This window comes from Erythrolamprus reginae, chromosome 2 (assembly GCF_031021105.1).
Source record: "Erythrolamprus reginae isolate rEryReg1 chromosome 2, rEryReg1.hap1, whole genome shotgun sequence".
Taxonomy (NCBI): domain Eukaryota; kingdom Metazoa; phylum Chordata; class Lepidosauria; order Squamata; family Dipsadidae; genus Erythrolamprus; species Erythrolamprus reginae.
The window spans coordinates 217776465-217800150 of record NC_091951.1 but is presented as its reverse complement, the minus strand read 5'-3'; the positions used below and the strand labels follow the sequence as shown (position 1 = coordinate 217800150).

Genomic DNA, 23686 nt, shown 5'->3' with positions numbered 1-23686 from the left:
AGGAAATACTTGGTGGAAGCGAGGGCATCTGGGGATTGGTGAGTGGGGCAAGGTCTATGGCACCGTTGCTGCGCTGCAATGGAGAAACAGAAACAGAGTGGCCAGTATGAGGGTAGGAGGAGCAGGGAGAAGAAAGAAGGAAAGGTCAGAGAACCAGTTGTTAAATTATTTGAATCCCACCACTGGGCTTGCCCTAATGCCTCAGGTTTGACATGCCTCTTTCCATGGCACCCTTACTGTGCCCAGACCCCTTACCAGGGTTGGGGGGCGGGGGGCGGGGAGAGAAGCAAGCCAAGGCTGGGGTGATTTGCTCCTTTGCCAATAGCAGTTGGAATTACTGTTGATTAGTAGTGTGGTTACGTTGTTTTTTGACTTATGGTCACATTGCTTAACAATGGAGTTTCTGGTCCCAATTAACATTGTTAAACCCGGAGGGAGTTGGGAACATGCAGCTCTAGAGTGTTCTCCTGCGGCTCCCTGTCAGATGATCCCACCACTGGGTGGCCCCTCCCCCTCCCTCCTCACCCGCCCTGAGGAAAGAAGGGCGACTGTGGCAGATGGAGATTTGCTTTGTATTCCAGAGTGGGAGCGAAACACCCTTCTACTTGCCTCTTTTTCTAGCCCTTGTTGGTGCTGTGTGCACCTTGTCCACTGGGGGAGACACGCGACTTTTGTCCATGCTGAGATACTGGCTGCAAACAATGCTCTGCATCGTAATGGGCTCCAAGAGAAGGAGGAAGACACACCATCTCCCCCATTGTGCTGTGCATTAAGTTTAAGTGCAAGAGCAGCAACCAGCCATGGAGGCAGTGAGAGGAATACAGGGAGGCACGCCCCAGCCGGTGTCTCAGGGCGGAGACAGTCATGCATCTCCCCATGTGTGAGGTGTTCGCTTCCGCTCTAGAATACGGAATAAGTTTCTATGTGCCGCCGTTGTCCTTCTCTTCTCAGGGCAGGTGAGAAGGGAGGGTAGGGGAGGGTGGGAGCAGTGGGGCAGCCAGCTGACAGGGAGCCACAGTAGTGGGACAAAAGTGCTTCATTTATCTGGGAACCTGAAATGACTCTTGATTGAAATTATGGTAAAAAGGACCCAAAGAAGAAAGAACAACATCAGCAAAACAACCCCCCCCAACCCTTAACTATTTTTGGAAATGGTTCACAAGGAAACATGCATGCATGCCTGCACATGTGCACACATACACACACACATGAGAGAGAGAGATGGGGGGGGAGCGTGCTCTGTTTAAAAGAAAATACTGGGAGCCACAAAACCAGGGTAGGCGTGGCTGGGGGGAATCATTTGACTAGGTGGGAGTGAGTGATGTTGAGTTGGCCATCCCACCCAAGTTTTGTGGCCCCTGGTGTTTTCTTGTCTGTGGGAAATGGGTCCAAATGAGTCTTTGAGTGTTTAAGGTTACAGACCCCTGAACTAGGATTAGTTCCTCCTTAGAAATGACGATAATGTCTTGTAATTGTTCTCATAACAGCAGTTTATTGAATTCCATAGTAACATGCATATATAATTCATAGAAGTAATTTTTACTGCAAATGCTAGAAATATTTCTTAACATATCTGAGGAACTGCAGAATATGAAAATTAAGATTTTCTTACCTTCTTCACAGATTTCAGAGGAATGAATCCTGATACCATATTCACTTCTATTAGGGCCATATTACTTGTCTCTCGTTGACCTATGTAGCTACCCAAATAAACAAGGGAATTCTCAATCAAAACACAAATAGGAATTCTGAGAAAGTTTAATCCAGATCAGAAAAGAAGGACAGTGGATTTTCTCCAGGTTCAAGAGACACTCACAGAATCCTTTTTTCCCCAATGATAATTCTCTGAGCTACAATCTGGGACAAGAGTAAGCATGATCAGCAGCCTCACCTTATGAAGTTTGAAGCAATTTCTTTTTTTAAGGAGCTATCCTCTCTGCTTTGCTTCGGCTATTCACTATCTTAGATTACCCCAAATACTAAGTTCTCCCTTACGTAGTCTTTTGGACTAACTGAAAGAAAATGAGCAACTAAGGCAGACCATTTATTGTTACACTGAGCTATATGTCTTGTTGGTCTGACAAACTTGAAGAGAATGAGAATAAATACAGTATTCAGCTCTATGCCATAATTCAAAGGGCTGACCACTTAATTGGTGATTTATCTGAATGAATGAATGAATTATATGGTGGTAAATAAAAGGATTTTTTTTTCTGGAGAAGATAATAATTGACTGGAGGCAGAAATTTGTTCATTCATTCAAGGATTCCCAGTGGTTTGCAATCATAAATAAACATTTTTGCAGGAAAAACAAATGATTCTCATTAGATATGGGATGGACTTGCTAATGAGAGTGTTCTAAGCTAGGAATCCACCATACCAGTGATGGGCTCCTACAGGTACAGTCAGGTACACAGAACCAGTAGAAAAACTTTGGTCAGGTGTGCAGTACTGGTAGAAAAATTATGATTTTTTTTCTTTTTCCCCCTTCTAGGCACTGGATATGTTTTTCCTATCGCAGTAAATGAGATTGAATGTGTATAATTTAGAAGAGCTGTGCATGCGTGTGTGTTTGTGTACATGCACATACAGTTTATATAGTAGATAATGTATATTTTTGTGTGCCTATGTGTAATGTGTATGCACACATATGGCATAGAATTAAATAGCATATTTTGGATGTTCAGTAATAGTAAATAGATAGGGAAATTGTATTTCTTTGTGGCGAGGAGAGGTCAGGCACCCTTACCCTAATCCAAACCCTTGACATGAGTGACGTCAAGTTGGCCATCTCCCAGTCACATGGTCATCAAGCCACTCCCACCTGGTCACATGGCTGGCAAGCCACATCCACAAAATAAGCCACACCCACAGTGATAGTAAAAATATTTTGCAGCCCTTCACTGCACCATACCTCAATTCTACCAGAATGAGAAAATGCTTCTTGGAGTTGCACTCATTTGGGGATATTTCCACATTCAAACTAAAACTATTTGTCTTCTGCGCTGGTTGGTTATATCGAAGGACAGTCTAATTGGAAAATGAATAGTTGTTATGTTCAAATTTGTGTTGTAACATGGGATAATGCTGAATACAACAATACAACAAATAGCATTTAATAATCATGAAATACAATAAAATAGCATTTAATAATCATGCTGCTCTCAAAACAAATTACATAAATCTCAGTATTAAAAGCCAATTGAGATGAAAGGGTTGTCCATTAAATAAAAATTTATAATAATATATATAAATTGGATATGATTTACATAATTTATGTAGTTTATGGAAAAGATATATGGGTTTTACAGAATTCACAGGTATTTTATGGGGATTGCACATATATAGAATAGTGGAATTGGAAGGGATCTCCATCTTCTAGTCCAACCCCCTGCTCAAGCAGGAGACCCTTTACCACTTTGGACAAATGACTATCCAATCTGTTCTTGAAAACTTCTAATGATGGAGCACCCACAACGTCTGCTGGTAAATTCTCACTGACAGGAAATTCCACCAATTACTTCTTGTCCTGTCTTCAGATGCTTTGGAGAAGAGGTTGATTCACTCTTCTCTGTGACAGCCCCTCAACTACTGGAAGACACTTCTAGTCATTCTCATTGTTAGATTAGACATACTTAGTTCCTGCAATCATTCCTCACATTATTTGGCATCCAGACTCCTTTGTTGCTCTTCTCTGTACTCTTTCTAGGGTCTCAACATTTTTATATCATCATGACTAACAATGCAATATTCCAAGTGTGGTTTTACAGGTGCAATGTTAAACGGTACTATCACTCCTTGTAAGGTTGAAACTGCCCCTATGTTGATGTAACTTAGGACTGAAATAGGTTGTTTTGGCAGGTGCAGCACACCCTTGGCTCATACTTAAGTGGTGACCTATTAGGAACCTAGTCCAAGATCCTACTGTTGAGCAACCTATTCTATATATGTGCATTTGCTTTTTCTTGCCTATGTGTACAACTTTACTTTGACCACTAGGATACCTAGATTAATCTCACAGTTACTGCTGTTGAGCCACCTATCACCTATTCTTTGCCTGTGTATGCCTAACTGTAAGACTATTTTTCTCATTGCTGAATTGCATTTTGCAAGATAGGACCCAATTTTCAAATCTGTCAAGATCCTTTTGGATCTTGAGCCTATCTTCTAAAGAGTTGGCTATTTACCCTAGCTGCTTGCCATCTGCAAATGTGATGAGTTCCCCTTCTATCTCCACATCTAAATCAGCTATGAAGATGTTGAAAAGCACTGGGCCTAATTGTACAGGTAAGTCTCTCACTGCATGCTTCCCTACATGTAGAAGTAGTTGGTGGTGATGCTGTCTATTCCACATTTTTAAAAATCTTACCAAGAAGTATGCAGTGGTGCACTTTGTCAAATGCCTGACTGATCTCTCAGCAAGCTACAGTATGTCCACAGCATTTTCCTGATCCACTAATTTTGTAATTTTGTCAAAGAATGTAATAAAGTTTGTCTAGCAATATTTGTTTCTGATATGCCCCTCTTAATAATATTGTACTATATTGTACTATTATTATTGTATATTATTATTATTATTATTATTATTATTATTATTATTATTATTATAATACAATATTTAATAATATTGTAATAATAGTATTGCTTGTTTGTAGATATTTGGAGATCAGTTACTTGACTTTATTTTCCAGGATTTTCCCAAGTACTGTATTGATGTCAGGCTGATTGAACTATAGTTTCTTGGATCCACATTTTTTTTTTTTAAGATTGTAACTAAATAGCTCTTTGCAATTGATTGGCAATTCCCTTGTCTCTAGGAGCTTTGAAAGTGGTTCAGTGGTTCTGAAATCACATCTTCCAGCTCCTTCAGAAACCTGGGATACAATCCATCTGATCCTGGTGATTTGAACTTGTATAAAGTAGATAGTGTTGCCTTGCCTATTTTGACTTCTATTCTTATTATCTTTTAAGGTATCAAGATTTCACTCTGGGCATTCTCTAAAGGTGAAATATATTCATGGGATGAGAAGTGTATGTAATTTAAAATCATTTATACAGTAACTAATTAATTATAATGTCTTTTTCTCACTGCCCCTGATAACAAGTTGACTTGAGTCTGTATCGCCCAGTGTTGAGATACAGCATAATAAACACAGTCAATGCATTACTAGAGATATTAGCCTGAGAAGTTTGTAGTTATAGAGCAAGATTGCACATGTGGTTTTTACTTACTCCTCAAGTTTAAGATATCGAGAAGCCTGTGTAATAACATTCTGTTGCTGGGGGGATCAAAGCAAAAGTCACACAAGCTTTTATTATTTGCTCCTCTAAACTCACCTGCAAATAAACACAGCCATGGCCTGAGAGCTCCACCTTGTACTGACCAGGGATTTCTGGAAGGGAGGCCTGCTGCAGCACCAGCCGATTTTGCTTGCTCACATGGAATTCATGCTGGAAGGTTTTGCTGGATTTTACCACCACCTTTAGATTTTCTATCTCAACAAATGTCAATGCTGCATACTTGGCTAAACCTTGCAGGGAAACCACAGTATCCTGGAAGAAAGTAATAATCTGGTATAGTTTTTATTTTTGATTTTTTTTTAAATTGAGCAGATTATTTCTGATTATTAAAAAAATATTGTTTTATATCATACATTTATTTTCTAGGTTGAACAGTGTGCTCTCTAAGTGTCCGAGGTGTTAATATACGAATGTAAAAACATCGCCATCATTGTCATTATAGTCATACATTTCAGGCAGGCTCCCCAAGTTCAAATCCCAGTAAGGGTATGGCTAGCTGATGAGAGCAAAATAGCTTGAAATAGATCTATACTAGTCTCCCTTCCTTGTCATTATCAGCAAAAATATGCTACACATATAGAATATAGTTTGTCGGCTATAAAACTTTAACTGCCTTGGAGGGGCTGAGAGGAAGCAGTATGCTCCCTCCCATACTTGGGTACACTGGGGTGATTTGACCGAAAAAAAATATAACTCTTCCCTGGTACAAGCTGAGAGGAGGAGAACATGTGGTCTAGAGGTCAAAGCTACTGACTCCCCAGGTTCAAATCCTGGTAAGGGTATGGTTAGCTGATGACAGCAAAACAGCTTGAAATAGATCTATATCAGTCTTCCTTCCTTTTCATTATCAACAAAACGTTTACACACACACACACAAATATTCAGTAGCATATAAACAAATATGCAATAACATCTATCATATTATAACATTATTTATTTGATTTCTATGCTGCCCTATTCCTCAGACTCAGAGCAGCTCACAACAAAAGTGAATACATATCATATAGAAATCTACAATTAAAACATACTAAAACCCCTATTTCTAAAAAAAAATCAAACGCATTCAATCAATTAACCTATATATTCATTCACCGGCTGGGGCAAGATGATGGATTTGATGGCCCCAAGCCTGCCGGCACAGATAGGTCTTTAAACTCCTGTGGAAGGCGGGGAGGATGGGACCAGTGTGAATCTCTGGAGGGAGTTGATTCCAGAGGGCCAGGGTCACCACAGAGAAGGCTCTTCCCCTAGGTCTCACCAGACGACATTGTCTAGCTGACAGGACCTGCAGAAGGCCAACTCTGTGGGACTTGACCAGCCGCAGAAGATGGTCCCATAAGTAACCTGATCTGATGCCATGTAGGGCACTCATTATGGTATTGATTATATAACCATCAAAGAAAAAAATTACCAATCTACAGTGGTACCTCTACCTGTGAACGCCTCTACTTACGAACTTTTCTAGATAAGAATCTCCATCCCTCCTTTCCGCTTCCCTCTCCTTCCCTCTTTTCTTCTCCTCTCCTCCACTTCCCTCTCTCCTTCTCCTTTTCCTTCTCTCCTTCCCTCTCCTTCCTTTTTGTCTCCTCTCCTTCTCCTCTTTCTTCTTCTCCATTTCCCTCTCCTTTTCTTTCTCCTACTCTTATCCTTCACTTTTCTCTCCTTTCCCTTCTCTCCTTCCCTCTTCTTCTGTCTCATTTCTCTTCTTCTCTTAACCTTTCTCCCTTCCCATCCCCTGACCTCCTCTCCTCCTTTCTCTCCTTTCTCTCCCTTCATCTCTCCACTCTCTTTCCTTCCATCTTTTTATTTTTGTTGTTGCATATACGTTTCCAATTCCCTACAGAGTACAGTGTATTTTCCTGGTACCATCTCTTTCAAATATAAGTATACATTTTCTTGAAATTACATTAGAAGTAAAACAGACTTAAATCTACATGATTTAATATGTTAATAGTGTATTGATAGCAGTAATAATCATAATTATAGTAACATAATGATAATAATTGGGGTTTTTTGTTACAAACATATATATTTTTTGAATATATATGTGAATTCATGGCTCTGTTTTAAAAGAAGCATCTTTCTATATGACTTACAGAAATATACAACATTGTTTCTACTTTAAAAAATGAACATAATACATTTACAGTTCTCTTTATAATCTCTTTCCCTTAGGTAACTTCTTATTGTAAAAGTTGCCTGAAGAGTTTGCTACAAATGCTGCCTCTTAGCCACAGCTATTATCACACACACACACACACACACACACACACACACACATTGCTAAACTACAGTGCTATCCACCGATTTGTGAATTAGCAGAAAGCCATATTATCGTGAAATTGTTAATTGCTAATCCCCATTTGCATCTTTTGCCTCTATTCTCAGTGACAGCATTTACCCAACTGCTTTCCAAAGTTGATAATAAAAGCTTAACAGATTTTGCAGACATTGAGAATAAAGGCAGTATACTTTACAATACAATATGGCTGAGTATTACTTAAGGCTGTCTCTGGTGGCTAGGGTTGAGGTGAGGCAAGTTATGCAAATACAGTACAGCAGGATCAATACAGTTCAATACGCATGGGAAAAGTTCTTAAATATATCATTGATTCACTGGCAGAATTTTCATATTTGATTGATCAGCAATACTAACATCAATATATTCTCTCCTCCAATAGTTCCCACCCCAAAATTAGACTTTTTACCTGTGTGGAGTAAAAGCCTCCATATGGATTTTGTAGTTTAACAAGGATTTGCACTATCTTGGAAGCATACTTAATATCATCCGTGGATACCTCCAGTTTAGACAAGTAAGCCAAAAGAAAATAGGCAATGATCTCAGTCTTTGAGGATGATGTCTCTAAAACAAACAAAAACAAAAACACACACACATAAAAGGAAGAAAAATGTTTTCTCAGATATAATGAACAAAAGAATGGCTTTTATTGGAACATCTCATTGAATTATTCCAATAGAATAATCTGAAGCCATTATTTAAAATATATAATGCATTGCTCATAAAAATGAAATGAGCTCACTTAAAATAATCTAGTATAGTGAGTCTTAGAACTCACCTGGTTCACAGAAGATTAGGTGATCACACAGAGAACTCTTAATAAGCAAAACGGTACTTCCTACCTTTTTTGAGAACCACCTCCTCTAAGTCTCTGAGGAGCTGTTGCCGGATCTCTGTGACCCCAGCCAATGTGAAGACATAAGCAAGCAAAGCCTTGGAGTAAGTGCTGTTCATAAAATTCAGGTTCCTCTTTAAGCAGAGTAAGGCATCATTTACCAGGCTGCCCTATAATACCAAAATATCCAGTAAGGCTTCAAGCAGGCGGATAGTCTATAACTCTGGTGGTGAACCTATGGCACATATGGCAGAAGTGGCATGCCCCAGCACAGTATGTCATAGGGTGGATGTTGGCAAACCATAGTCACTCACTAACTTACTTACTTACTTACTTACTTACTTACATACCTACCTACCTACTTACTTATTTATTTAAATCATTCATTCATTTATTGTACTTATATGCCGCTCATTCCAAAGCAGATTCAGAGCAGCTAGCAAGTGGGATAAATAAACAGTACTAAAATACAATGAAAATACACTGCTCAAAAAAATAAAGGGAACACTCAAATAACAAATCCTAGATCTGAATAAATGAAATAATCTCATTGAATATTTCATTTGCACAACAGCATGTGAAATTGACTGTCAATCAGTGTTGCTTCCTAGGTGGAAAGTTTAATTTCACAGAAGTTTGATTTACTTGAAGTTATATTGTTTCCTAAGTGTTCCCTTTAGTTTTTCGAGCAGTATACATAATAAAATCAGCAATATAATAAAACAATAAAATAATATCCAAAAATGAACCATACACACACAGCAGTCAATCTAATTCCAAACCTGCCAGAAAAGCCAGGTCTTAATGGCTTTCTGGAAGACTGGTCGGGAGGAGAGAATCTCTAGAGGCAGTTGATTCCATAGGGTTGGAACCACCACAGAGAAGGCTCTTCCGCGATGTCCCACTAGTTGACATTGCTTGGCAGACAGGACCTGGAGAAGGCCGACTCCGTGGGTCCTTACAGGCCGTAATGAGGTATGTTGTTGGGGGCAGACCGCCATAAATAGTCTGGCCCTGAGCCATTTAGGGCTTTAAAGATGATAACCAACACGGAGACCGACTGGCAATCAATGCAGCTTGCGTAAAGATGGAATAATACGGGCATACCTAGGTATATCTGTTATTGCATGTGCCACTGCATTTTGCACCAGCTGAAGTCTCCGAATACTCTTCAAGGGTAGCACCATATAGAGCGCATTGCAATAGTCAAGACAAGAGGTGATAAGGGTGTGAATGACTGCGCAGAGCACCTCCTGGTCAAGGTAGGGCTGAAACTGTGTGGACAAGTTGATCCTGTGCGAAAGTCCCCCTAGAGGTGTTTTCTAGCGTCAGCTGTGGATGTAGGAGGACACTCAAGTTTTGAGCCCTATCTGAGGGGAAAATTGTTTCTCCCCCAAAGACCAAAGATGGAAGGATGGAATTATCTTTAGGAGGAAGAACCCACAGCCACTCAGTCTTGTCCGGGTTGAGTTTTAATCTGTTAACCCCCATCCAGAATTTATGGCTAGTGTTGGCCAAACACAACGAAGTTCGGGTTCGGCAAACTCACCCAAACTTTGCCATGAAGTTCGGGTGAGTTCGCCGAAACCGAACCGAACAGCAGCAAGCCGCTGCAGCGTCCTTTTCTGTAAAAATAAACAAGGAGGTGGGGAATTTGTTTCCTTTTATTTTTACAGAAAAGGATGCTGCAATGGCGCTGCAAGCAACAAGCCCACCTGAACCCCTAGGTCCAACTTCAGGAGGAGAGACTCACAGCCGACTATCTTGGGTGCAGGGATCCTGCAAGGATTAAGGGTCTTCTGGACTATAATAGCCACTCCTCCACACCTTCCCTGGTGTCGTGGCTGGTGCAGCACCTGAAACCCATCTGGGCACATTTCTGAGAGGGGAACATCCCCCTCCTAGCCCAACCAGGTCTCAGTTATACATGCCAGGTCAGTCTCCTCCTCCAGGAAAATGTCACAGATCAGAGGGTCTTTGTTGGTTACTGACCTGGCATGTAGCAGCAGCAGCCTGAGACCAGGGCCCTGATATTTTGCTTGTAGCGCTGCAAGCAAAAAGAGGTGGGGAATCCTACGATGGGATTCCCCACTCTCTTCCCGGGCGGCGGTGTTTCGCAGTGTTTGAGCGAACGCCGAACCCAAAATTTACCCAAACATTTTAAAAAGTTCGGGTTCGGCATGCCGAACACTGCAAAGTTCAACACGAGCCCGAACTTTGCAAGTTCAGTTCGCCCAACACTACTTATGGCTTCAAGACACTGGCATATCACTTCCACCGCTTCACTGAACTGACATGGGGTGGAGATATACAGTGAGTGTCATCAGCGTATTGCTTGTAATTCATCCCATGTCGTTGGATGATCTCACCCAGTGGTTTCATGTAGATATTGAATAGGAGAAGAGAGAGGACTGACCCCTGAGGAACCCCACAAAGGAAGGCTCTAGGGGTCAACCTCTGTCCTCCCACTAACACTGACTGCGATCGGTCAGAGAGGTAGGAGGAGAACCACAGTAAAATATTGCCTCCCACTCCAACCCCTCCAGCCATCACAGAAGGATACCATGGTTGATGGTCTCAAAAGCCACTGAGAGGTCAAGTAGCACCAGGATAGGGGAGTTCCCCCTATCCCAGGCCCGCCAAAGATCATCCATCAGCGTGACCAAAGTGGTTTCCATGCTGTAACTGGGTCTGAAGCCAGATTTAAATGAGTCTAGATAATCTGCTTCTTCCAAGGTCCACAGGAGTTGGAGTACCACCACTTTCTCAACAACCTTCCCTACAAAGGAAAGGTTGCTTGCTGGTTGCCTCCAAGGAGGGAGCTGAGCTCAGACTGCCAGGCCTCCACTGTGGGATAAGAGAGGAAGAAGGAAGGGGGGTGTCTCCCTGACAGTATCCAGTTTGGAATTGCTTTATTTTGTATGGATCTCCAATGCTTGGCTTTGCCTGCCAGCATCTCTCCCCCTCCTCAGCCCAGGTGGTTGGATTCACAAGAGATATGAAGCTGGGCAGGAGAGCACGGATGGATGGATGGATAGATAAGACAGAGAGAGAAAGAGACAGAAAGAGAGAGTGAGAACAAGAGAGAATGAAAGACAGACAAAGACAGAGAGATAGAGAGAAAAAGAGAGAGAGGGAGAGAGAGGGAAGAAAAGAAAGAGGGGGCGAGAGAGAAACAAAGAAAGTGATAGAGAAGGAGGGAAGGGAAAGAGAGAGAATCAGGCAGAGGGAGAGATAAAGAGAGGAAGATAAAAAGAGAGAAAGAAAGAGGGAGGGAGGGGAAGGGAGAGAAAGAGAGGGGGGAGAGAGAGAGAGAAAGGTGGAGGGAGGGAAAGAGAAACAGAGAGAGAGGAGGGAAAGAGAGAGGGTGAAGGAGGAAGAAAAGAGAAATGATATTAAAACTTTTTATTACTGTTGCTAAACGTAATATTTCAAAAGCAGAAATAAATGAAGGGCCATAAAAGTGCATTTATCACATTTTTCATAGAACAATTACCCGTATATACTCGAGTATAAGTCGACCCGATTATAAGCCGAGGCACCTACTTTTGCCACAAAAAACTGGGAAAACTTATTGACTCGAATATAAGTCCAGGGTGGAAAATACAGTGGCTACTGGTAACTTTTAAAAATGGAATGTTCTTCTATTGTAGCTTCTTAAAATTGTTTTTGTAGGAGAATAAAGAAACATATGAAGAATGGTTGCAAGAACTGGGTATATCTAATTTAATGAAAAAAGGGACCATGGGAGACATGATAGCATTCTTCCAATATCTCAGAGTTTGCCACAAAGAAGAAAGAGTCAACCTATTCTCCAAAGCACCTGAGGGCAGAACAAGAAGCAATGGATGGAAACTAAACAAGGAGAGAAGCAACTTAGAACTAAGGAGAAAATTCCTGACAGTTGGAACAATGAATCTGTGGAACAGCCTGCCACCAAAAGTTGTGAATGCTCCAACACTGGAAGTTTTTAAGAAGATGTTGGATACCCATTTGTCTGAAGTAGTGTAGGGTTTCCTGCCTAGGCAAGGGGTTAGACCAGAAGACCTCCAATGTCCCTTCCAACCCTGTTGTTATTATTATATTATATAACTTTTTTCCTTCCAAAATGTTTTTTATTTATTGCATCTTTCTTCCTCCCCTTCCAAAATCTTTCTTGTTTTTAAATTCCAAAAATCTCTTAAAATATCTTTAGGAATGTTATCTTAATCTTAAAATCTGTTATCTTAATCTTCATTACAATATCATTATAATTTTCTTAATAATTGGGATTTCATATATTCTTTCAAAACAATTGCTTAAATCAAACTTCCATGTGATAAATATTCAGATTTTCCATTTAAAACCTATTTCATAAGTTAAAATCATTATTACTATATCAATAGATCAGTAAATAACAATTGGGGGTTACTCAATCAGTAACTGTAAAATCTTTCTTCTACATTATATTTATCTTGCATAAGGAGAAACCATACTCTTAAAAAAAGGTAAATCTATTCATATTAATTATATAGAACAAATGATTAATGACAAAATTCATACTATTATATTATCCTAACCTTTGTATTGTTTTAAACAAGTCAGCATTAACAATCCTCTTGGGTAGGATAAGTATAGTTGGAAGAAAAAGTTTAATTACACAGAGTTATCCCCACTTTAAGAAACATTTTCTTACAAAATAACCTATCCTGTTAATCAAATTTAAATGGGAAACTTACATTTTACTTGCACATTTTATTTGCTTGTACAATATCGTTGCTGGCTTCATCAGAAGAGAAATCCATGGTTCCTTCCTTCTGAAAGTCTCTTCAACTCTCCCGCCCCTTCCCCCAGTGCTTCCTGTAGAGGAGGAGCTGTGATTGGTACAGCTCGCTGCCAATCAGATAGCTCTCTCAGTGCCTTCTCCAGGTCCTGTCTGCCAAGCAATGTCAACTAGTGGGACATCGCGGAAGAGCCTTCTCTGTGGTGGTTCCAACCCTATGGAATCAACTGCCTCTAGAGATTCTCTCCTCCCGACCAGTCTTCCAGAAAGCCATTAAGACCTGGCTTTTCTGGCAGGTTTGGAATTAGATTGACTGCTGTGTGTGTATGGTTCATTTTTGGATATTATTTTATTGTTTTATTATATTGCTGATTTTATTATGTATACTGCTCGAAAAACTAAAGGGAACACTTAGAAAACAATATAACTTCAAGTAAATCAAACTTCTGTGAAATTAAACTTTCCACCTAGGAAGCAACACTGATTGACAGTCAATTTCACATGCTGTTGTGCAAATGAAATATTCAATTCCTCCCTGCCTTTCACATGGGAACTGTGGAACTTTGGGAAAGTTTTCAGGTCAGTGAAAGTCAGTGACTCTAGTATAAGTCGAGGTTGGATTTTTCAGCACATTTTTGTGCTGAAAATATAGACTTATACTCGAGTATATACGGTAGTTGAATTCTGCCTTGTTTATCATTATTTTAGGTAGTAAATCTTCATTATTCAGGTTAAATTGTCATGTTGGTCAGCGATAGAATTCCATTTTTTTACTACCGGTTCTGTGGGCGTGCCTTGGTCATGTTGCTGGGTGGGCATGGCCAACTTAACATTCATATCGAGGGGTGCCTCAACCAGCCTGTCTCTCCCAGCCAATGCTTGCACGCCTGGCCTTACCATATCCATAGTTCTGTAAAAATGTTGTTCACCTTTTTTGACTTTACTATTTGCCTGTACATACTATAGATGTACTTTCATGGAACCCAGAAAGGAGGAAATGGCTCACATGCTTTGCCCAAGAGTATGATAGCCAGGTCATAAAACAGCCTTTTGGGGGGCTGCCACAAAGAAGGGGGGAGAATATTTTCCTAAGAAGCAAAAAGTAAAACAAAAAGCAATAGATGGAATTTAAAGGGCTCCAGCTGCTCCTGCCAACCTCATGTTTTGGGCAGTGTTCAGCCAGCCAGCCAGCCAGCCAGCCATGCTTGTCCTCCCCCTGTGGCAGCCTACATGGATCCCGGGCAGTGCAGTTTAGGGGCCTTTCTTTGCAGCAGTGGTAGCATTGTTAAAAACCGCCAGGCATCATGGAAGCAAGCAGGCAAGTAGACAAAGTGCGCCTGTCAACCTTCGCTATGCTGCTGCAATCTTTCGCTTGGTTGTCATAGAGACGGGGTGGGTTAGATAAGAATGGGGGGTTGGGAAGAGTGCAGGAGGAGAGTTAAGTTTCGTTTTCCTAGATACCAGGAGGAGACCGTTAGATGGAAAATTCCTGAAGAGTGATGTGAGGGGCAACATTTGCCACCTGATGATTCTGGACAATGAGGATTGGGCAAAAGCCCAACAACGGGTGGAAAAGGGGTTTGATATATGCTTGTATCGCGCCATTTTCTCAGACTTTGCTTTTCTTTCGATGCTTCAAGTTCTGATTTTGATCAATTCAATTTTGAATCTTTATAAAAGGACTCTGAGTTTTATTTATCTGAATTCTGACTGGCAGCTTGACATTAAGCAAAGTCTGAGGAAAGGACCCACATACTTAGCCCCTAATTTCTTTGACTTTTGAGTGGTCCTTAAAAACGTTGTGGAGAGATAAACCCTATCCCCCACCTTATAATCCACCACAGCTCTTATTTTCTTGTCAGCCTGGGCCTTATGGGTATTTTGAGCCTCATCCAACTATGGGCCAGGTTGCTTTCTCGCTGCGTTATATACGGGGGGCAACAATTTCATGGATGATGCGCTGTCTACATTGCCGCAATTACAACAACAAGAGTCTGGAACTAATTCAACCGGTATTTCAGACTTCACAAACAGCGTGCCTGGCACTTACCAGACAACAGAGTTCAGGGAAGACTAAGCTTCCTGACAGTCTGGTTGCGGATCTTCAGAAGGCACTAGAATCTGATGACTGGTTTTTAACTCATCAAGGAGATTGCACCAAGAGAAGCGACCTAACCTGGATAGGATCCCACTTATATGTTCCGGTCTCCATGAGATCATTGATATTGGAAAGGGGACACAATTCTAAAGTGGCTGGTCACTTTGCATTCTTGAAAACATTGCATTTGCTGAGAAGGCAGTTCTGGTGGCCTTCCATGAAAAAGGACATCGAGACTTATGTGGCGAGTTTCCCTGTGTGTGCGGCAGCAAAGCGGCCCCCTGGTCGCCCCCAAGGATTGTTGCAACCAGTGGCGAGACCTGGGGCACCCTGGAAGGAAATTGCAATGGATTTTATTGTGGACCTACCTGAGAGTGGGGGGAATACTGTGGTTTGGGTTGTAACTGACCTTTTCTCCAAACAGGTTCATTTTGGGGCATGCTCTAACATCCCCACTTCCACTAGCGAAAATGTTTATACAACATGTTTATTGCCTTCACAGGGTTCCTGAGAGAATCATATCAGACCGAGGGGTACAATTTACTTCAAACTTCTGGAAGGAGTTTTTAGGGTTGTTGGGTACGAAACAAGGGCTCAGTTCAAGCCACCACCCTCAGACCAATGATGGGTGTGAGAGGGCTAACTCTCTCACACACACACCCATCGTGTTGGAACAGTACCTTAGGTGTTACTTAAATTATCAGCAAGGTAACTGGAGCGATCTTTTGCGGTTCGCAGAGGTTGCCTATAACAATTCACTACATAGTAGCACAGGGTTCACTCCATTTAAATTGGTGAGCGGACAGGATTTTGTGCCAATCCCAGAACTACCCCAGGATGAGCCTCAACACCCGTCATTAAGAGATTGGGTAACATAGCTCAAAGCAACCTGGCCCATAGCACGGAAAGCGTTGGATGAGGCTCAAAATACCCAAAAGGCCCAGGCTGACAAGAAAATAAGAGCTGCAGTGGATTATAAGGTGGGGGATAGGGTTTATCTCTCCACAAAGTTTTTAAGGACCACTCAAAAGTCAAAGAAATTAGGGGCTAAGTATGTGGGTCCTTTCCCAATTGTGCAGGTGGTGAATTCGGTGGCAATGAAGTTATAATTGCTGAAAGAGTTAAAGAAAATTCACCCGGTGTTCCACGTAAGCTTAATTAAACGAACGAACTAGTGAATTGCGGCCGCCTCAAGCAGATCCCCCTGCCCCATTACTCATTGAGGGTGTGCTAACCCTCCAATGGCTATTCAGCAGGCAGCTGCTGGGGAGAAGGAACCCCACCTTGGGAATGCTGGGTTGAACCAAGTCCGGGGAAGGGATTAATTGGGGAGGGGGGGGGAGAAGAAAGTTTGTGTACCCTTTCAGATGGGAGGGGGGAATTTAATTGCAGCCCTTAAAGCTGCAGCTGATAAAAAAACTCCAGGTGGTGCCAGTTCTCTTGTAAGCTTACCTGGACGCAGGTAAAGAAGAAGATGTTGACACTTTTATTCCACACACACCCAAGATAACCTTCGCTTCCCTTCCATGACCCCCTTTCCAAGAGCTTCCAACTTTGCCCTGTTGTTTCTACTTCTCTTTTCTGCCCCATCCAATGGCTGCAACCCCAAAGGGAGAGAAATCCACCCCTGGAGCCCTGCAGTGTCCGATCCACCCCTCCCAAGAACAGCTTCCCTGCACCCACCGGCCCCACCCGCCTCACCTGCCTATCTTGCCGACTTCTGCGGGGAGGGGCTGAAGGCAGATGCCTCCCCCTCAAGACCCCTGATCTTGGCTTTTGAAATCCAGCCATGGGGAGCACTGGGAAGCCTCTGTGGAAGGCAGGGAAGCATGGCGGGGCTTTGGGCTGCATGGAAGGAAGTAGGGAAGGCAGGCAGGGATGTAGGGGTGGGGCAGCTAGGATGCAACTTGCAGGCTTATTTACCCAGGCAGACAGATCAGGGCTACTCAGTTGGGCCACAGCCACTGGGTGGGAAGGCAGGCAAGCCACACAGACTGTGTGGTCAGCACAAGCAAGGAGCCAAACAGTGTGCTATGCTAGGGGGGAAAGATGAAGAGTGACTATGCAGTGCGGAATGAGGGGTGGGTGGGGTGAGCGGGCAGGCAGATGGGGTAAGTGGCGGGTGGCTGGCTATGGGTGGGGTCAGCCAGAGGTTCTCAGAACTACTCAATATTTCCCTCATAGTTTGCCCAAACCAGTCTGAACTGATTGAATACCACCTCTGGTATTGGCACTTTGCGATAAATAAGTGGGTTTTGGGTTGCTGTTTGGGTACTCAGTCTCTAAAAGATCCAACATCACTAGCCTATAAGAATAACCTATGCTCTATGATCTACATAGAGGTACTATGATTGGGCAGAAAAACTGTTGAGTCAGGACTTGGGTTCTTCTTATCTCAGTCCTGAGGTTGCCTGATTTTCTATCTTCCTGCCTCAAAAAGATCATAAATAGTTTCTTGCAATCCCTCTTGCCTGAAAAACCTGAATGACTAATTTCTGGAGGCATACACTGCATTGGGACCACCCAAAAAATCTCAGGAAGACCCAGGATGTCCTAGAAATCTGCATGAAAATTAAAGTCTCCAAAGACTTACATTATTCTCAAGGTGCAGCTCCAACAAAGAAGCAGTGACATAGGCTGTCAGAGAGAGGTCATCAGCCACACCACCCTGCGGACATAGAGAAGAAGGCAGCAAGAGAAGTCACAAGGGCCCTTTTCCTGATATCTTGATTCACATGACTGCCCAGCTTCCTTTATTATATGGGTATCTGTTATGCTATTGTCTCAGATCACATGGTTCCTACCTTCAGGGCATTGTTAAAGAGCCTCCCCACACTTTCAAAGCAGCCACTGGGAAGTTGGTGTTTCCTCAGCCAGTCCACGGCATTCTGAATATGCTTTTCATCCACATAGATGTAGCGCTTTGCCTGGCCAAAAGCCTTGGCCACAAATGCAGTTAGCCTGAGCAGCAGAAAAGAAAGAAAATACTGAAGAAGTAGCAACATGGTCAGCTTCTCCATAGTCACCTGATCATGCTCTCGCAGCTGCCATCTGGTGAGCTGGGAGTTGTGAGAAATAGCCAGAGAAAAATAGATGGATGAAAGGGTTGGCCCAGAAAATGTCTTCCTAATAATATTTGGGGTTGGGGGGGGGGGATATGTTCTGTTTGAGACAGGCATAACAGCTCTGCTGGCAATTCCAATAGTATTTCCTCCTATCATTTGGTGAATATATGAGAGAGAACATTCTGAGAAAAATGGCTGTTCTGCTGAAGTCCCTTACCAAGTGTTTCCCTCTTCGTCACGTTTCCCAAAGGCACTATAGGAACCATCGTCATGTTTATAAAGCAGCTGCCGTTGATATCCTGCAGAACAAGGAGAAAACAACGCTCTCACATTTATCTTGATCCTATGTGACTCTTAGCTGGTGCTCTTCAATTTCACTAAACAAGCATCTTCTTCAGACATAAAAATAACCTCCCAGATATAAAAATGCAGAAAGCATTAACACTCACTAAAAGGGACTGGTATAAGGAAGGATGGTCATAGGATGGCAGCAATAGTGGGTTCTAAAACTCACTGCTACTGACTTGCATGCGTGCTTGCATGATCCTTCTGCGTATGAACAGAAGCATCCCGGGTGGGTGCCAAACTGGGCCGAACTGCGAGCAACCCACTACTGGATGGCAGACTAGGTCCCAACTTAATCTGGTCCCTGGATGCCACCTGGTACTTGCAAAGCCTGACCTCCCCCATAAAACCTTCCAAATAAGAGACACATAGAAAAAGACCCAACTCACCACTCTTCATGTGCTCTATTGCCCTATTCCTTAATTCTGGAGTCACCTGGTTGGTTTCTTCCAAGTAACGGAGTACAACGATGTTGGGAACAAACTTGACCATATTCTGCTCACCACAGCCAAAGGGCATCTGAAGCAGATGGTCTATATTTTCTAGTGCAGCTCCCATAACATCTCCTAAAGGTTAACAAAATAGAGGGATTAAATATGAAAGCCTTCCTTTAACCCTGCTGTCATGTTTCGAGTCTGTGAGACTCGAAATCAAAGTTTGAGACCCTGTAAAAAATTTTCCCTGCATTACTGAAACTTGAAATTGCATGACTTTTCATCATTTCAGGGGTTCTCTCTATGATACTTTTTTGGATGGGTGGGTGGGGGACTTAGTTTTTGCTGGGCAAAAAAAAGTCACACTTGCACTGTTTTCGAATCTCCGTGACTCGAACCAAAAATTCTTTATTTTAAGTGCTTATATTTGGTCATTTTGAAAACTTCTTTCCCTTGGAAACTAGGTTGAAAATTTTTGCACACAATGAAATGAAAATTGAAATAAAAAAATAATGCTTATTGGTTTATTTTGCTCATAAAAACCCGCCCGCCCTTTTTTGTGATTCTTTTTTTAAATTTATAGATAGTTTAGCCTGCAAAATGCGTACAATTTTACTAAATTTGGTGTGGGATTACTAGTTTGAACATTCCTGATCATAAGAAAAATATAAAGGAACTGTTTTCACTGGGAAACTAGTTTGAACATTTCTGAACATAATGATATGAAAATTGAACTGAAAAAAAAATTATGCTTATATTTTTATTTTGATCAAAAAGCCCTCCCCTCTCATTTTTTGAGCATTTTGCGTCAGTTTATATTTTTTTAGGATACAAATCTCTAAGAAATTTCCCCCCAAAAGTTTTGATATACTAAATTGAACATTCCTGATCATAAGAAAAACAGAAATGAACTGAAAAAATTATGCTTATTTGTTTATTTTGCTCACAAATGGGCCACCCCCTTTGGCCTTGCTGTGTGCCATTATTTTCACTTTTTATATAGATTTGGCTAGAAATATTGGGAATATCCTTTTGAAAAGCAAGCACATGATAGACAGACAACTAATTTTATGAAAGAAATTCATTTTACTAAAAACAAGTATGTAATTTTGAAATTAGCGGCATAATTTGTATATAAATTGAAATAATTGAACACAGCGGGGATGCGGCCCTTGTATGAGCAAAATAAACAAATAAGCATCATTTTTTTCAGTTCAATTTTCATATCATTATGTTCAGAAATGTTCAAACTAGTAATTCCACACGAAATTTAGTAAAATTGTATGTTGTTTGCAGGCAAAACTACCTATAAATTGAAAAAAAGTTCACAAAAATGGGGGGGGCAGGCTTTTATGAGCAAAATAAAAATTTAAGCATTACAGTGATCCCTTGAGTTTTGCGATCTCGATCTTCGCGAAACGCTATATCGCGATTTTTAAAAAAATATTAATTAAAAAAAACCCCACTTCCGCGTTTGGCTTCAGGACTCAGCTGGGAAGCGGCGCGGCTGTTTTAAAAGGTCGCAGCCGGCCTGGGGGGCTTCCCAGCACCCCCCCGAACCCCCAACCTGGGTCTTCCCGGCCGCCCACGCAAAGGGGAAACCCTGGCTCCTCGCTGATGCCCGCCGCTCGCCCGCCCGCCAGCAAGAGGGGGAAGACCCAGGGAAGGTTCCTTCGGCCGCCCAGCAGCTGATCTGCTCGGTAGCGCAGCAGCAGCGAGGAGCCGAATCGGGGTTTCCCCTTTGCGTGGGCGGCGGGGAGGCAGACATGGGCCCAATACATGACATCATGGAGCAGCTGCTGAGATGCGGTTCCTCAATAGGGCAGCCTATGGCAGATGCATAACTAGGATGTTTTTAAAACCTGTCTTTATCTGGCAGCTGCCCAGGAGAGTACAGTGCACCATGCAACATTCTGTTTTCAATGCCCCTCCTTTTAAATATTTTATAAAACATAGAGTAGTCAAGCTAAAGAAGACATATTTCTCACCGATGACAGATACAATGGCCCACCCAGAACCCTGCACAACTGCTTCTGGCATTGTTAGCAAAACTTCTTCAGATGCTGGTTCTCCTGGAGGAAATACATGTGTGAATAAAAAAGTTGAATTGGAATAGCTACAAAAATGTAGTTGATAGCTTTCACTGCATACCACATTTCTGCAATCCCCCGGAACATTCTTTTTCTATCAAACAAGTGGCTGTGCAGGATAGAATCATCTCATTTTTCCAATGGGGACCTGAGCATGAGAAGTAGCACCTATAGCTGCCCTGCATAAAAACTGGAGCAGGAAGAACCCACATTTCTGAAGTTCTCCCAGCTAAAGAACACACTGCCTTTTTACCCGTGGTTCCTTCCATCTGTCTCTTAGCAGGCAGACACATTAATGCATTGCCTTCTAGCAGAGCTAGTTCTCAGAGAAGTAACCAGAGAAACAGGCTGATCTTCTCGGTGGACTCACCACAAATACAGTAATGCTAAACAAAAGACGCAACTCAGCCTTACCTGAAGAGCATAGGAAAGTGTTCTGGGCTTTTTCTTCAAGGACACCTTCTGGCTGTGGAAAGAAAAACGAGTTATAGGTTATTTGATGGTATGTTTTTGGAGGATTTTCTTAATGTCAAGCCTTTGACTGGGCAAAGAAGAGCAGCCATCCCCCTCGACGTAGCTTTGAAAAGGCTACCACAATATTCAGAAGCTATTGACCCTGAAGAAAATATTCCCAATATCAAGCCCTTCTACAAAACAATTTCTGGATCCTAGGAGAAAGGGAAGAAGAATCTGGGGGTGGAGTCAAGAGGAATCAGCCTAGAGCAGACCTCAGGCCACATCTGTAAATAAGTCTATCTCAGAGAGTAGGAGAAAAAGTTCAATTTGGTTCAGCTCTGTGGAATCTCTGTGTGCTCCATCAGTCAGCTGGTGGCCATGGGAGGATGAGAAGAGAAAATACTTTTCTGCATCTGCCCAGTGCTCAGCCCTCACCTGGAGCAGCCTGAGGAGGTGGTGGTGATCAACATAGGAGGGGACCTGGGCTTGGCCACCCACCATCTCAGACAAAGCAGAACCTTCTGAGTGAATGGGTAGAGCATAGTAGTCCCAATTAATTGTCCATCCTAGCCAAGAGTCTTTACATAGCCACAAACTGATTTAAGTCCAACCTGTCTTGAATTCCGCTGACTCTTATACAGCACAAAGATAATGTTACACATTAATTAAGTTGATTCCTGTGCATACACATGTTTAGTAACAAATTTGTTTAACTGAAACTTCACTTATGGTTCTCATCTATCATCCTTCACTGACCTTGACAAGTAAAGATTTGATAACTGTGTCTGACCGGCCACGCGTGGGAGTGACAGAGATCTTGTTGCCACACAATGCTTGGGTCTCCTCAGCCTCACTTCTCACTGAGATGTTCACATGCCCTACAAGGCAGCAAAAGCAATAGAGAACAGTGAGTTCCAGACTTTCAGCCATCAGCTGATGTCAGTGTATAAGAAATTATGAGCTGGGATAGCCATAACTACAAGTCAGTCAAGGAGAACTGTTTGATGACTAAGAAACAGGATCTACCTGTTTTTTATCTTGTCCTTGCAATATTGTTTGTTTAAAATATTGATGTTTCAAAGTAACAATATGTTAATTAGAAAGTTAAAAAACTATAATGTTGAACCTTGTGGTCTTTCTTAAAATTCAGAGAAGAATTAGGCGAAAGAGGCATATTCCTAGACTGGTGGACGTAAGTACAAATATATGACAAATTCCAAAAGGGCAACAAAAACCAAAGTTTCCAAAAATGCAAGACTGACCTCAACAGGATACTCATGGGGATGGGAGAAAAATTAATTGGCAAAGTATACAAATTTTTATTCAGATATAAAACAGAGGAGGAGATCGTAAAAGAGAATATGATTAGTTGGGCAGAAAATATTGGACATCCAATTGTCCTAGATAAATAGGAAAAAGTATAGAATTTCAACTGGCGTTTAAATTTCAAATCTATCTCATTTAAAGAAAACCAGTACAAAATGTTCTACCGCTGGCATCTGTCACTGTCAAGATTATCAAAATATACCCCAAAATATCGCCTAAATACTGGAAGTGCAAAACAGAAAATGGAACATTTTACCATCAATGGTGTATGTGCCCTGAAACAAAAAAACTATTGGAACAAGATAGCAAAATGGTTAAAAGAAATTACCCAAAAAATGAGATCGAAAAAAACCAGAATTATTCGTATTAGGTATTTTAACTAAGAACTATAAAAAAGAAATCCAATATTTAATAATCTATATTCTGACAGCAGTGAGAATGGCCTTTAAACAAACGTAGAAAAATGAAGAAACCCCTAAAGAGGGAATGATAATTTTAAAAAATTACAGACTGTGCAGAAATGGATATGTTACAAGGGAAGGAGGAATCTGAGTATTATAAAAGATGGGGAAAATTCTACAATTGGTTAGAAGAGAGAAATGCAAAAGGAAGTTAAATTACAGGTATAATGTATAAACGTTAACAACTGTAATAATCTGTTATGCTATCATAAAG

At 41.7% G+C, this 23686-nt stretch overlaps 1 protein-coding gene across 2 annotated transcripts in view; it reads right to left on the bottom strand.

Moving 5' to 3' along the window:
* The window catches only part of LOC139161971 (alpha-2-macroglobulin-like protein 1), a 116287-nt gene that overhangs the window by 12585 nt on the left and 80016 nt on the right, over positions 1-23686 (bottom strand). For both annotated transcript variants that reach the window (XM_070741847.1, XM_070741846.1), the window contains exons 22-33: positions 22442-22563; positions 21644-21695; positions 21128-21211; positions 19095-19271; positions 18578-18659; positions 18100-18256; positions 17889-17963; positions 8443-8605; positions 8010-8164; positions 5338-5553; positions 2915-3030; positions 1613-1700 (exon numbers count right to left, since the gene is read on the bottom strand). In XM_070741847.1, the coding sequence (XP_070597948.1) occupies positions 1613-1700; positions 2915-3030; positions 5338-5553; positions 8010-8164; positions 8443-8605; positions 17889-17963; positions 18100-18256; positions 18578-18659; positions 19095-19271; positions 21128-21211; positions 21644-21695; positions 22442-22563 (1487 nt within the window). The remainder of the gene's footprint in view (positions 1-1612; positions 1701-2914; positions 3031-5337; positions 5554-8009; positions 8165-8442; positions 8606-17888; positions 17964-18099; positions 18257-18577; positions 18660-19094; positions 19272-21127; positions 21212-21643; positions 21696-22441; positions 22564-23686) is intronic.